This window comes from Drosophila ananassae, chromosome 2R (genome assembly GCF_017639315.1).
Source record: "Drosophila ananassae strain 14024-0371.13 chromosome 2R, ASM1763931v2, whole genome shotgun sequence".
In the NCBI taxonomy this organism is placed as follows: domain Eukaryota; kingdom Metazoa; phylum Arthropoda; class Insecta; order Diptera; family Drosophilidae; genus Drosophila; species Drosophila ananassae.
Genome location: NC_057928.1, coordinates 16,957,397 through 16,970,887, shown reverse-complemented (window position 1 = coordinate 16,970,887; position 13,491 = coordinate 16,957,397). Strand labels below are relative to the sequence as shown.

Here is a 13,491-nt window from a genome sequence, read left to right as displayed (position 1 = left end):
TAAAAAAAAAATGGGAAAAAAGTAAATATTACATTTCCAATAGAACTCATATATTCTGGTCAAGAACTTTGACTTCCGGGTTAGATCTCCCACCATCTACTCACTTGGGTGGCTTCTCAATGGTGCGATACTCCTTGAAGGCGAGCAGTTCCCGTTGGATGCCCTCCAGCGAGTTGGGCAGATTGCGCTGCTCCAGCTCGAGCGTCTTCTGGCGGATCCAGCTCAGCAGGTTTGTGGTCAGGCGCTCGTACTGCATCTTCTTGCGATCGGCGTCCATCAGCTGGCCCACAATCTGTAAGAGACATTAATGATGCGGATCAGTAGTGTGGCCCAACAACTTTCTAGGCCTAGGCCTAGGTCTGGGAGGTGCTGTGCCCGAAACCCCGCCCCAATCCCCCAACTCTAAGGCCAATCCATTGTGAAGTAGAGCGTTAACTGTGGGGACACCGTTACGCTGCAGCGATCTCTCCAGCCAATTGGACTTGAATTTGGGAAACGGAATCGAGTGGGGAATGTGAATCCCATCCAGACTTACATTCGCAATGCGCTTGCCGCTCTTCTGCTCGTTCTTCATGCGAGCAAAGGTGTGGTAGTAGGAGGCCACATAGGTCAAGATCGACTTCTCGTCGGGGCGGGCCGAGTCAACGTCCTCCGCATCGAGCAGACTTGGTATGCCCAATTCATTGGCGGCCGTATCGAAGGCATGGTTCAGGTTGTCCAAGTTCGAATTCTTTGAATTGACAATGGTGCTGTACTCGAACAGATCCGGCCGATGGGAGTGGATCAGGGCATTGAAGCCCAAGCCCGAGCGCCATGAGTTGGTAAAGTCCGTAATGTTGACACCCGGATAGCCGTGCGTTTTCCGCTGGCACCACAACAGCAGCGCATCTTTGGCGGAACGTTTTTCACTGGATTCGTTCTCCTCATCCTGAAAAATAAGAAAAAACATATAATTTCAAGTCATTCATTGAAGAAATTCTATACTTACCACATCGATTTCAATTTCCTGGATCTGAAATCGCAGAATGATGGTCCAAATGAGACCCAATATAAGTCGGGGGTTGCCATCTACAATGTCCTCAGCACCAATGGACTCCAAGCGTACCTGTTAGCCCACAACCAAATGAAAAAAAAAAGAAAGAGACCCAGTTGCATTAGTCCCTTCTCCAGTTTTCTTTTCAATTTCCGAGTGGCAAGTGTGGAGTGGATTTCGTGGTGGGGGTAAGCTGCGCAGATATCGGGTTACCAGCTCCCATAAGATACATTCACAGACACAGATACATATCCGAACTGGGTCTCCGAACAAGTCACGCATTATCAGGTAGAGGTGCTTGACCTCCGAGAGTTCGTGTGGGTCGCCGCCTGCCATTTGCATTATAGGTCAGGGCGCGGACAGGTAATCGGGGCAATAATCCCAGAAGAAGGCATATATTACGGCCAGATAGCGATCTAAATCGCATTATCATAGTTTTTGATTTATGTGGCTTAAAAATATGGAAATGGGGGGATTACATAGCCTATCATGTAGTCTTTGCAGTCCAGATTTGAACTTAAATCGTTTAGGTTAATTAGGAATAAGGGGTGTTTACGGAATAATATTTAAAAAAAGGTTAAAAGGGGCGTTCCTTTTTAAATCCCCTGCTGTAGGTCATAAAATATAATGATTGAATTTAGTGTTTATCCAGTAGTCTGAGAATTAGCTCATAAAATAGTACTTTTGGGACTTCTGGAAGTCGTGCTCTATGGCATGCTCCACTGACTATTCCCCGGAGATCCTCCAAGCTCACTTGTGCGTGAATCTCTCGTTTCGGGCTTCTTTAAAGCCTCCAAAAACCAATTAAAATGCACTCAATACCCATGTCACACATCGGGGAGAAAGAAAGAGACAAGCCCAAAAGCCAAATAAAACGCCAAATGAATTGGTTAAAAAGTAAAAACTTTCACTGCACAGTTTGTTGGAAACAAAAGCGAATTAGTAGTAACTGGGCCTCATTGGGACAAAAAATTGCAGCAGTTTAATGGGGGGAGGGGCTTTGGCTTCTAATTAGATTACCAGGCGAAGGAGGAGGTACTGTACCGGTTGACTAACCAGAAGATACAGATACATGCGACGAAACTATGTCGCACGCCAAGTCTTCCTCCAGCCACTTGGAGCAATTAAAATCGGAAAATGCATGTGGTGGCGGCAAAGTGGAAAGTGGCGAGTATGCCACGCGAAGAAATGCATTAGAAAGTATGCAAATATTTAAGAAAATGCCAAGAAGCAGCAAGTAGTAAGCACTGGCAGGCAAGGTAATTAAATATATAAATAGTTGTTATAGCCTCCTGTCTAGGAGGCCAACTGCTGCCTCCTGCCTCCTGCCGCTCGCCGGGCTCAGCTCAGCTCAGCTCATGAGGCAAACAAAGCACGCAATGGCCACGCGCAGCTGCGCAGGCGCGACTTGCACTTTCTACAAATGCGTAGTAGAGCTCTCTCCCCAGCACTCTCCACTGTCCAATCACCATTACTCTCCACTTGGGACTCCTCGGGGGAACTGCCTCTCACCTTGGTGTGCAAGAATGCCAGACTCTTGTTGACATTTTCGATTTTATGGACGCGCATGCGTCCGCTGTTCGGCTTGCCCAGTTTCTCCGACGATATGATCTCCAGCAGCTTCAGCAGCTTGATGCCATCGGCCAGGTCTGTGAATAGGTCTTCGACCTCCATTTTGGCCTATAAACCAAAAACCAAAACAAATATGAGATGCATTCATTCACACATATTTTCAGAAGTAAAGAGAAGAGAAAACCCTACCTTGATCAGAAACGAATTCATCCATTTTGTAAATGTCTTCTTCTGAATGTGAAGACGCTCCTCCTGGAGCGTCTTGATTCGCTCGTTCTCGAACTTGATGATGCCATCCCGCTGGGTCATGCTGGCGGAGTTGCGATTCGATGGTGTCTGGGTCTGCAGGTTGGAGTAGCCTCCCGGCTCATATTGTGATGCTATTGTGGAGGAGGAAATGTAACAAAATAAATCACGGATTAGTTCTAGCTCTTGACTCGGACTCGGAAGACATACAAATGCAACAAGAAGCGTTTAGTTAAATACACATATAATATATAGTAGGTATATATTTTAAAGAGAGTATATATTCCCTCCCTGGCAACAGGCCAAAATCAATAATGCTGGGGGAAAACGGGAAGTCGAGAGAGATAGAGAAAGCCAACCCGTGACGTCCAAGTGGTATTGATTCCGAGATAACAGGTTATCGCTAACATAATTGCTTCTATAAAAAAAAAAACACAAAATAACCAAAACGCCATCGAATGCTAGCTAAAGTTAGAGTCACATTCCACAGCAATAGTTCGTAATACCTAATTTTAAATCATAGTATCAGCAGCAGTTCCAGATTACCGAGGGGAATTCAAAAAACCAACAGAGAGAGAACCTTCAATTTCGACACATCATCATCAAAAAGGTATATACTATATAGTTTGTGGCTTGACAAGATAAGCCCAGACGATAGATCTTAATTACAAAAGGTTGTTCGATGTATTTTTGATTAAAATGTTACAAGTTTTCTTCTGGAAGTTTATACACTTTAGAATGAAATCATCCAGAGAACCTTCCGCTTGCTAGAGTATCAAAAAAAAAAAAAAAAAAAAAACAAATTCATATTGCCTTGACGTGCTTATCAGTCCAGAGTCGAAATTACTTCATAGCAGCCACGAAAAATGGTTCAGTTTTGTTAAATTTTTCTGCTTTTTTTTATCAACAGTTCGGATTGCGTAACTCTGGTCAAAGAATGTGCCAAAAAGTCGCAGAAATTGTGCCACAACTATCAGATACTTGACTCATTTTCCAAATATTTAACTGGCTTATCGCAGTAGGAGTTCCACAAAACCCAATCAACAGATAAGAAAAGAAAGTAAACTCTCTCTCATTCCAGGAACCTACCCAGAGACTGGCGCTCAAAGGATATATATCTCCGATACTCATTCCGCGTAAAGTTCGACCGCAACAGGCTATTATACTCCATGGTTCGAGGCAGTTTCTTTTCGTATTTCAATCTTTTTTTATAACATTTGTGTTTTTAGGTTTTCGAATTAAAATTTTTCGGAGCTAGTTGCTTGCTCGGTCCGCGCCGTTTGGTCACTGGGAGTCGGAGGAAAATAAAGTCCAACGCTTCCATTTAAAAGTGGGGGAAAGCTTCCACCCTATTTTGGCTTTATTTATCAGACGAATTAAAAGCCAAATTCTTAAAGGTGGCGGCTATGGTGAGTTGGCTTTATCGCGATCTGTCAGATCTTCGCATTGACACAAAGCCTATAGGCCCTGGGGGCTAATCTTATCAGCCGATATATCCCGCATACCTCGGACATATGTTTCATCAGACCGATAAAGGGTGGCTGGGGTTTGTTGTCTGGAGGGAGTATTTTTAGAAGCCCACTAAACTCCAATACCAATCGAGTGATTTGTGGTGTCAGTTTATTAAATAACTTCCTAATTTGGTAACCCATAATCTCCTTCCAGAATAGACTGCCATTCTGAGGTCACCTGGATGGCATTTTTTTGCCGCCAATCGGCAAACAGAGCACTTGGCTTCGGCAAATAGAAAAATCAATTAAAAAAGAGGTGAAAACTAAACAATAAAGAAATAATGGAACAACAACTTGGGCGGTGTGACAATAAACTTTACCATACACATACCCCGATAACGAGTTCCCTTATCAGCTATGAAATGCCGGCAAAAAAAAAGAGAAGTGGGCTTTAAAGAATGCATAACTTTAGGCTTGGCAGGGAAACCCATAACTTCCAGAGGAAGTCTTCGACCAGCTGTCTTCAGCCATAAACTATTTTTGTACAAACGACAGAGTGGAGTGGGAAAAGGGAGGTTCAAGCAAAGTCAGGGTCGAATTCCGAGCATCCTGTTTACTGGAAATAAACACACACAGATCCCTCCTTAGACTTCCCCCCAAGGATGTGTCAGAGCCAGAGCACATGCGCAGCAGCTGGGAGCAAAAGTACTCGAATTGCGTGTTTATTTCTATTTTTAAACAGCCACACTTCTCTAATATGTGGAGGGAATATCTGGAAGATCTCCCTGCTTTGATCTTGATCTTCAAATGTTCCACATTCTGCTCCACGAGCTGCTAACGAACCAGAGTCATGTAAAGATTTCCATAAATCAATAAACATTTAGCGTTTTGTAGACTTAATTTTAATGGGAATTATGCAAAGTCTAGATTAAAAAACATCATTCGATATCCGAGATCTTATAGCTACTTAGAAGTGTATCAAGAGGGGTCTTTTTTTGCCCAAAAAACTATTAAGATTACTATTATTTTAATTACTTTTGCGTGAGTGATGAAATGTATTTGATAAAAAGTTTATTTTAAAACACAAAAATAATGAGACTTTTGGCAAGGCAAATTAGGGAATTGGTAGCTTGGCTTTGTTGTCAAAAAAAAAAAAATTCTTTGAATAAAATTAGCTCATCAGCAGAGCTGGGCTGACTGGAAATTAAAATTCAGATTTAGCCACAAAGCGTATAAGCTTCAGTCACTCAAAAATGAAGAATACAAATGGAAAAAAAACAATGTTATAAATTCTTTTGTTTGTGCCTGGCATGCTAAACAATTTCAAAAAAAAAAAAAAAAAAATCAAAAAAAAAAAAAATATTTAAAAACAAACAATTTTTAGAAAAAGAGAAAACAGAAAAAGTGACAGAACTGAGATATCAGGGAAACAAAAGATTGAAACTTGACTTATAACTAGTTTCAAATTCTATCTCCTATATCTTCCCATTTAATAATTTAAATTTCTTGAAAAATGTATTCCCTGGGCGGAGACAAACTCTTTAAAACTGATTACCAAACATTTTGGGCGATTATTGTCTCATAACCGATACAAAAAATAAAAAGCAGAAGACATATTACTTCATTTTTTATGGCTTTTGGCTTGCCTTTTGCTTTTGTTGAAATCGAAATTGTTTATTGTGCTTCACTGGTTGCTATTAAAGGGGTAACACTTAAAGAAAATAATAGAATTACTAATACCAAGTTATGAGAAATTATATTATTATTACAACTCAAGTCTGTCAAGTTTTAAAGACAATTCTAAAGAAGATCTGTAGCTCCCTTTCTTCTTGAAATATTTCTATTATATTTATATCTCTAAAGCCTTTCTTTCAGTGTTTTTCTTTGTACGTGTTGGACTCTATGATGTGCCCCAAAAGTTATTTGCGAAAATTAGTCAATGTTCAGAGCCAGAGCCGCACTTCCATTTGGATCTCCACACCAACACCCCCACTTCAGGGCCCCTGGGCTCCTCTCGGCCATTGCCTTTATTATTATTATTATTTTTTTTTGGCATTTGGTTACGCCCCCCGAGGCTGGGCTCTATGATATGTACACCCGCAACTATGTTGTTTTCTGATGACATCACCACAACACCACCGAGTTGTTGGTTCAGAGCCCCAAAATTCGATTCGTTCTTCGTTCAGGGCTTTTGCGCATGCGCGCCTTTATTTTTTTTACCAACTTGGCTACCGAATTGGATGTTTTTCGATTCGATGTTCGAATGTTTTCTCCCAAAATCTCCATCAAATGCTTTCGCATTCTACGATTGTGTTTGTCGGGGGCCGGCATTGTTTATGCAAATACCTGAATAGATTATTTGGGGCGCCGCTCCAGCGGTTTTAACTGATTTTGTTGTCAGTTCTCCAGTTCTTTTGGCCATGAAACACATTTTCAATTAAATGTTTTTCTCCCTAACGGTTTTGAGCTTTTCCTAAGGCTGGGAAAATACTATCCCATGAAACTGCAAACAAATCCATCAAATAGCTCGATCATGACATCATTTTATTTCATTTTTTTCTTTTTGGCGAATAGAAATCTTTGGGGACAAAAGATAGTCTTTTGTCCGCAACGGGTGGGATGAATAGATTCCCTAGATAAGTCGGCAGAAGACTACTCCATGGAATTTCTCCCTCTGAATCTCTAATAAAAATCAATTAAAAGTGAAATTTGCTTGCAGGGCGTTGCTCGAAGCATTTCTTAATTTGTAATAAATTTTAATCGATTTGAGAAGCAAACTAACAACGAGATCTACTCGGAAGATCCATTAATTTTGAAGCTAAAAAGAAACAAAGGCACGCTTCTTGGGTCTTGGGGCTATATGATTCGTTATGGCGGATATGGGCTCATTAGATCGGATAGTTTCAATAAGAGATGGAGTTTGTTAACAGGAACAACAGGTTATTTTCAGGCACTTTGATTGATTTCTTAGGAGGGGAAGTGCTTGGCAATTAAAGATCTTTTGGAAAATTTAATTCCTGCGATCCAGGGGCGTAGAGTGTGACTAACTCTAGTTGATTGATTAACTTTTGACTCTCCTGTGAAAGGTTGCCCGCCAAATAATTGCCTTAATACGAGGCTTTCACTAACTAATTGCACAAAAAAAAGAGAAAAAAAAATAGAAAATTGTTGAAAGCTAAAAAATAAACTTTCAAAACGCCGAGCTGTTGTCACTGTTCTACCAATTGTCTATTTGCTCTTTTGTTTTCTTTTTCCTGAGCGTCCAAAAAAGCTGGTTTCTGATTAATTAGTGCTGTCTTCCCACTTCCTACTCCGAAACGCCGAAAATATGACTTAATCGCATTGAATCGAATGATTTGCATATGGGGGAAGAGATCGAAAGCCCCCCAACACGTGTGAAGCCAAAATTGGTGGCTTACGCAGAAAATGAATCATTTCGCAGATACTCGGTTATAGCTTATAGCTTATAGTATCGCCCGTTTAAGTGCCGGCAGTCACTCGACACAAACACCAACCACTCATGGCCGGGCCAAATATTTACACAATAATCTAACACTCCGAGGGGGCTTTTTGAAGATATTTCCGCCGCGTTTCACAGGAAGTTACCCCCCAAAACAGTGTATATATTTGTCGTTATCGAATGAGGTTCGGTTGGGTCATTGGGGTAAGGTCGGCTCCTATCAGAAGTTTTCTTCTAGGCAAGCTGCAAACAGCAGCCCTTAGTTTTAATTAAAATGTACGAAACGACAATCAACAGATCGAATGACAAGTCGGAGAACAATTCAATTTCATTTTTTTTTTGACAGCCAGACAGCCTGACAGCCAACAAAGAAATATTTCACAGAAACAACTAATCATAACTCGTATCTTAGACATCTATTTCGAAAAAAAGAAAAGACTCTAATTGAAATTGAAATCATGTGAGAGTGAAAAGGGGTAGTAGAGTGCCAGTGCCTCGGCCCATTGAATTTTTAATTGGCTAAGCCTGGGGATCTCCATAAATGTTTACCCAAGTGTCGGGGCCCGGGCCATAAAAAATATAAAATTTGTAACATTATTGTGGTATTGAAAGTTTTCCCCTGGGAGATAGCCTTCCAAACCCATTAGAAGATAATGCCTTGGAGCCAAATTCTTGATTAGTTATGGATTTTAAATTAATTTCAAACGATTTTTATGTGTTTTTTACGAGACACGAACTCTGATATACTGTAGGGGGCTTGGGGTCTGTCTGCTGGTGGGGTTTGTTATTACAAACTGCATTCCTTTTTTTTTTTGACTTCAAAAAAGCACGTTGCGCAAACCACCAAAGTCTACAATTACACGACAAAAATTTTTGATTTCGAATTCGATGACACATTGAAGAAGCAATATTTTATTTAAAATATTTCTTGCGGTTTTGTGCGCAAACATTTTATGAATAATTTATTGTTGTCTTGAAGAGTGGAGGTCTTGAAGAGGGAGTCTTCAAGAGGGGTCTTCAAGAGTGCTCTCCAAAGAGCTTGGGATAAAAATAGCCAACAGCCAGTGGGGTGGGAAGGCTTATTAAGAGAGTCTGGGAACCTGATCTCTTACCTGCCCAAGTAACCCATAAAGCTAGTATTTTTTTTTATTAAAAAAGTATACTTTCTAAGTAAGCTGATCTTAATATGATAAGCTCCACATTCCTGGCTTCTTTAAGCTTCCAATCAATCAACTAAACCGAAGGTGTTGGTTTCTCCTATCTCCACAATAGGTCTGAGCTTAATGGTAATACCTATCTGGCCATAACACTCCTCCAATTATTATAGAAACTCGTTTCTGCCCCGAAGGCATCGACTTCATATGCAAATTCTCGACTCGAGAGAACTGATGAAGTCTTTGACTTTGAGGCATCATAATCAAAATCGTAAATATGGAATAAACTCCAAATAGAGATCATAAGACTTCACGCTAGAATGCTAAACGGAAACCGGTAGAAATGATAGCAACAAACTCCAAAAGAAGACCAGACTGTAGACTGTAGAATTTCTGTAGAATTCTTAGCTCCACGTAGCTGTTAAGGTTCCCCCCCTTATTTCCACGCTTTCCGTTCAAGCTTGTCGATTGTCTGATGTCAGCGTTTAAGTAAATATTTTGTTATTTAAGCGTGTAATTTTATTTTCAGTCACTGGGCGAGAGAACTTAACCTTTATACTTGGAAGTTTTTTGTGGAAAAAATAGTGTTATATAAGCGGGTCTCAAGGTTAGTCGGCCTGATTTTCGATGCTGCATGCAAATGTAAGACATTCTGTAAAAAAGCAACCCAGTCACGACATAAACCGCTTGATCATCGCCTCTGAGCTGCGGTTCCCAGCTAATTAATAAAACCAGACACGGCCATATTTTAATACTCATTTTAATACAGTTGAGAACCTTTAGAAAGCCTACTACTGTCTGTCGTTAGTTGGGCCATAGCTCCATAGTCTTTTTCTCTCCCAGGTCCATATGTGGAGGCTAGACTGTATGATTAATATCTCTGGAACCTAGCTCTATGGCTGTTGTTGACTCACTCTGACACTCTGACATCATGGGCCATTTCCATCGATTCCTGCATTTATTTTCAGAGTGCATGGCAATCATTACCGTCTTTATCGCGTTTCAGTTATTGATAACTGAGGTGCCTATCTGCCACCTTATAGATAGCTTCTATCTGTACTAGTCCAGTTCGCAAATTCCGCCAATATATATCGCTTAGAAAGCAGGAAAGTCGTAAATTGCAGGGACAAGAACAACTCTTTCTATAGAGGCCCCATTAGCCGCCGGTTGGCATTTCAGTTAGCCACTTGAGAAAATTTACTGAAAGCATTTCATTTGTGTCATCGTCGTCATTATGGCCTGGCAGTCAGAATGCCTGGGATTTGGGCTAAGATTGCCAGCCAGAGTCGGAGTTAAGCGATCGCTTAGCTGGGAAGTCCAAGTGAAAGAACTGGAACGCATAATGCTTATATTATATACATATGTAACATAAATAACAGCAACCTCACGCATACAAAAAAAATTTAAAAAAAAATAAATAAATAAAAGGAAAAAACAAAAAACGAACAATTTATAAAGTACGCCAAGGAATGCCAGAGTGAAAGAACTGACAACTGAGCCACAAAGCTTCCAGCAAGGTAAAGCCCCAAATCGACTTGTATTGCCTCGACCTGGCTCGAAAATCCCATTGGAAGAGGGGTTATCCACTGAGAGAAAATTTCAGAGCACCATAAAAACTAAAGTGCCTTTGGGTCATAATTTAAGAGCCATAATATTTATTAAAATTGAAACATAAAAGTCTACTGACTTTAACTGTCAAGTTTTTATTATTTTTCTTACTTTTAACTTTTCTTTAATTTATTTCTCTCAAAACTAGTGGCTTAAAAACTAATTTTAATAAATATTATTATAAATTATCTATTTAATTTTAAGGGGAGAAGACTTTAACTTTGTCTACTAAGTCAACTAAAATAGTTAAAATAATTAAGCCATAAAGCCATTTCACTTTCAAAAGTTTCTCTTGATTTTAATTGAAATTCAAAAGGCATGCCGTTTTATTTTATTAACTAAAACAACGCTTAAATAGTCCTTTTGATATATATATTTTTTGTAAATTATTTTTATATTTTTCTTTATGTAATAACCCCTTTTCTTGTGGCAGCCTTCACAGCTGGGCTGTGTAGCCGCTTAAATATTTGGCATTTCTGCTTTGGCTCTGTTACGCTTTTTGATTCTGATTCCGATCGATGTACGCAACGATGTATGCAAACAAAAAGCCAAAAACAAAAATAATGGCAAGAATGGCTCTTAAATAAAAAAAAATAACAATTTACGAGTAGCGCACATGCGCATTGTTCTTTGGGGGCTCGGGCTGCGACTGGGGCTGCAGAGGCTGAAACTGAAAAAAAATTCGAAATCAATGCCCCGCGCTCCACACCGACACACATTCATGCGCCGGCCCCGTACATGGGGCATGACCATCAACACCTTCTGGTTTCTGGCCAAACAAAGCCAGCGGGCCAAGAAGCAGCGCCACTTTTATGGCTTCATCTTTCCAACGGGCGCCCCTCCCGTGTTAGCCATCTCTGTGGGAAAGGTGGCGACGCCTTGTCATCCATTATAGGTCTCATACCTCCCAGTCCATATACCCATCTCCGAGGGGAAGAGTATGTATATCCTCCGCCAAAAAAAAAAGAAACATAATGTCGGAAGAAAGAGTACGAAATTCTACCGCTGCTGAGTCGGCCAGCGAACGGAAACAAAGTGCGCAAAATGTAATTAATTGCCAGAGGCCCTTCTCGCCCAAAAAAGCAACTTTAGTTCATATGCATCAGAGGGGTACAGTGCTTCCCGCAACTGTAAAACAACTCTAAGAAGTGATCTTATCGTTCAAGAAACCACAAAACCGGATGAAGTGATTTTTTGGGTTAGGGTTTTTAGAACTTTAATTGCAAAATAAAAAAATATTATAATAAGACCTTAAAATGGAGCTCTGTTAGACCTAAACTTACTGGAAGTACTGTCCATAAATATACCCTTCCTTCCAATATCTCCTTTGATGAACATTTTGTTTGTTTGATTTGGCTTAGTTTGTTGATATTTTTATACTTTTTCCCCAATTTTTTTTTTGCAACTAATAAGCTAAACATTTTGATTGGACTCGAGGCCCCAGAAACAAGAAATCGCGAATTTTATTCGCTGGAAGTGCCTCTGATTCGGACTCTCCCGGATGATTGGCAAATTGCTGGAAATTAAGACCCTACTCAAGGCTATATATAATGCTTTTTGTCTTTGGTTTTTTAGCTTTTTTGCAGCTGATAAGATTTGGCGTTTCTATTTTTTGCGCTACTGGTTTTTGGGACTAAAAAAAATATTTGTCTAACCGGAATTTCAGCCGCTTCCGCTGCTGGGATGGAATGGATATGGCTGTGGCGTTCCAAACACTTGACTCGATTAGCCAAAATTCCACCAAATTCCATAGCAATAAATAAGCTTAAATGCGAAACAACCTGCTGGCCAGGCCAGGCTTATACCCCAAGAGAGCCACTCACTCTGGCCGTTTTTTTTGGTGAGAAATTTCACCCGGCCAGCAAGGCCAGAGCCAGTTTCAAGGTTGCTGCCACGATCCAGAGAGATAATGGGGCACCCAGGTGGGACTGATCGGAATACAATGGGAACAGCTAGGGAATGCGAAAAATATCAAGCAAACTAGGAGTCAAGTCTTTTCCCAAACAAGTCATAGAAATTAACATTCTTGCACTTTGAACTTTAGCTTAGAGCCGATCAGTAATCACACAGAAACACTAAAATTCCGCCAAGCCCCGAGAGTCTGAGATACTGTAGACTGGAGACCAATCTACAGAGTACCGAGACGTTCCGAGACAGTTCCCAAGAAAATAAATAATTTCCCTCGGTTAGTAACTTTTGTGTGGGCATATTTCCTGCGTTATTTATTGTTGTGCGGGGCTGGCTGGCTTGGCTGGCTGGCTTGTGATAAGCTTTATTTCAGTCTGGGCAGATATTTTTTTTTGGCTTACAAGCCAAACAAAACCGAAAAAAAAAGAAAGCAAACTGCTAGTGCGAGTGCGAGTACAAAATACAAGACGAGAAGAAAACCAGTTCCAGAGCAAGTTTACTTGCGGCCTGGCTTATAGCCTTGAATGTGCATTTCATGTAGTTTTTTGGTTTTTGGCGCGCTTTGAGGAAAAATGTACAAAAAACAAGTTAAGCTTGGAGTTGGCCAAGTTTTCCCAAAAAGCCAGCCAGCCACTTCTCCTTTTCTCTAGCGGTTTTTCAAAGCTTACGGTTATTTTCAAATTACTTTCCAAGCCACTTTGCATGGCTGACACACTTGGCTGGCAATTGGAACTAGCTTATTACGGAAAATAGCTCATTTATTAATGACTTCTACAAGGAAACCCTTGAGAAAAAATTAGTAATCATCGAATAAATCATTCAAACTGATCGTGTCCCGTAGAATCCACCAATTCTCTTATCAATTTTTGCCAGTGACATGTTTTTTTTTTTTATAAAAAATAAAACAAAGATTATTCATAATCGACTAGAGTGGACTTGCACCCACAGATAAGCTCTTAAATGGGTTAAATAATAGTACATTTGACATTGTCAACGGCAAGAGATCAGATCAGATCAGATCACTACTTACTACTACTATACTATATGTTCTGAAAAATC

General features: G+C 40.3%; 1 protein-coding gene across 7 annotated transcripts in view; it reads right to left on the bottom strand.

The window, feature by feature from the left end:
* LOC6506839 (spectrin alpha chain, non-erythrocytic 1) overlaps window positions 1–13,491 on the bottom strand; it is a 30,312-nt gene that overhangs the window by 13,145 nt on the left and 3,676 nt on the right. For 5 of the 7 annotated variants that reach the window (XM_001957104.4, XM_014909427.3, XM_014909430.3 and 2 more), the window contains exons 1-6: window positions 3,941–4,167; window positions 2,795–2,985; window positions 2,546–2,713; window positions 989–1,105; window positions 536–928; window positions 105–292 (exon numbers count right to left, since the gene is read on the bottom strand). In XM_001957104.4, the coding sequence (XP_001957140.2) occupies window positions 105–292; window positions 536–928; window positions 989–1,105; window positions 2,546–2,713; window positions 2,795–2,985; window positions 3,941–4,022 (1,139 nt within the window). In that variant the 5' untranslated portion in view covers window positions 4,023–4,167. Of the gene's footprint in view, window positions 1–104; window positions 293–535; window positions 929–988; window positions 1,106–2,545; window positions 2,714–2,794; window positions 2,986–3,061; window positions 3,270–3,357; window positions 3,472–3,940; window positions 4,168–13,491 lie in introns of those variants that run through there. The other 2 variants (XM_014909428.3, XM_014909426.3) reach the window with 2 other exon arrangements.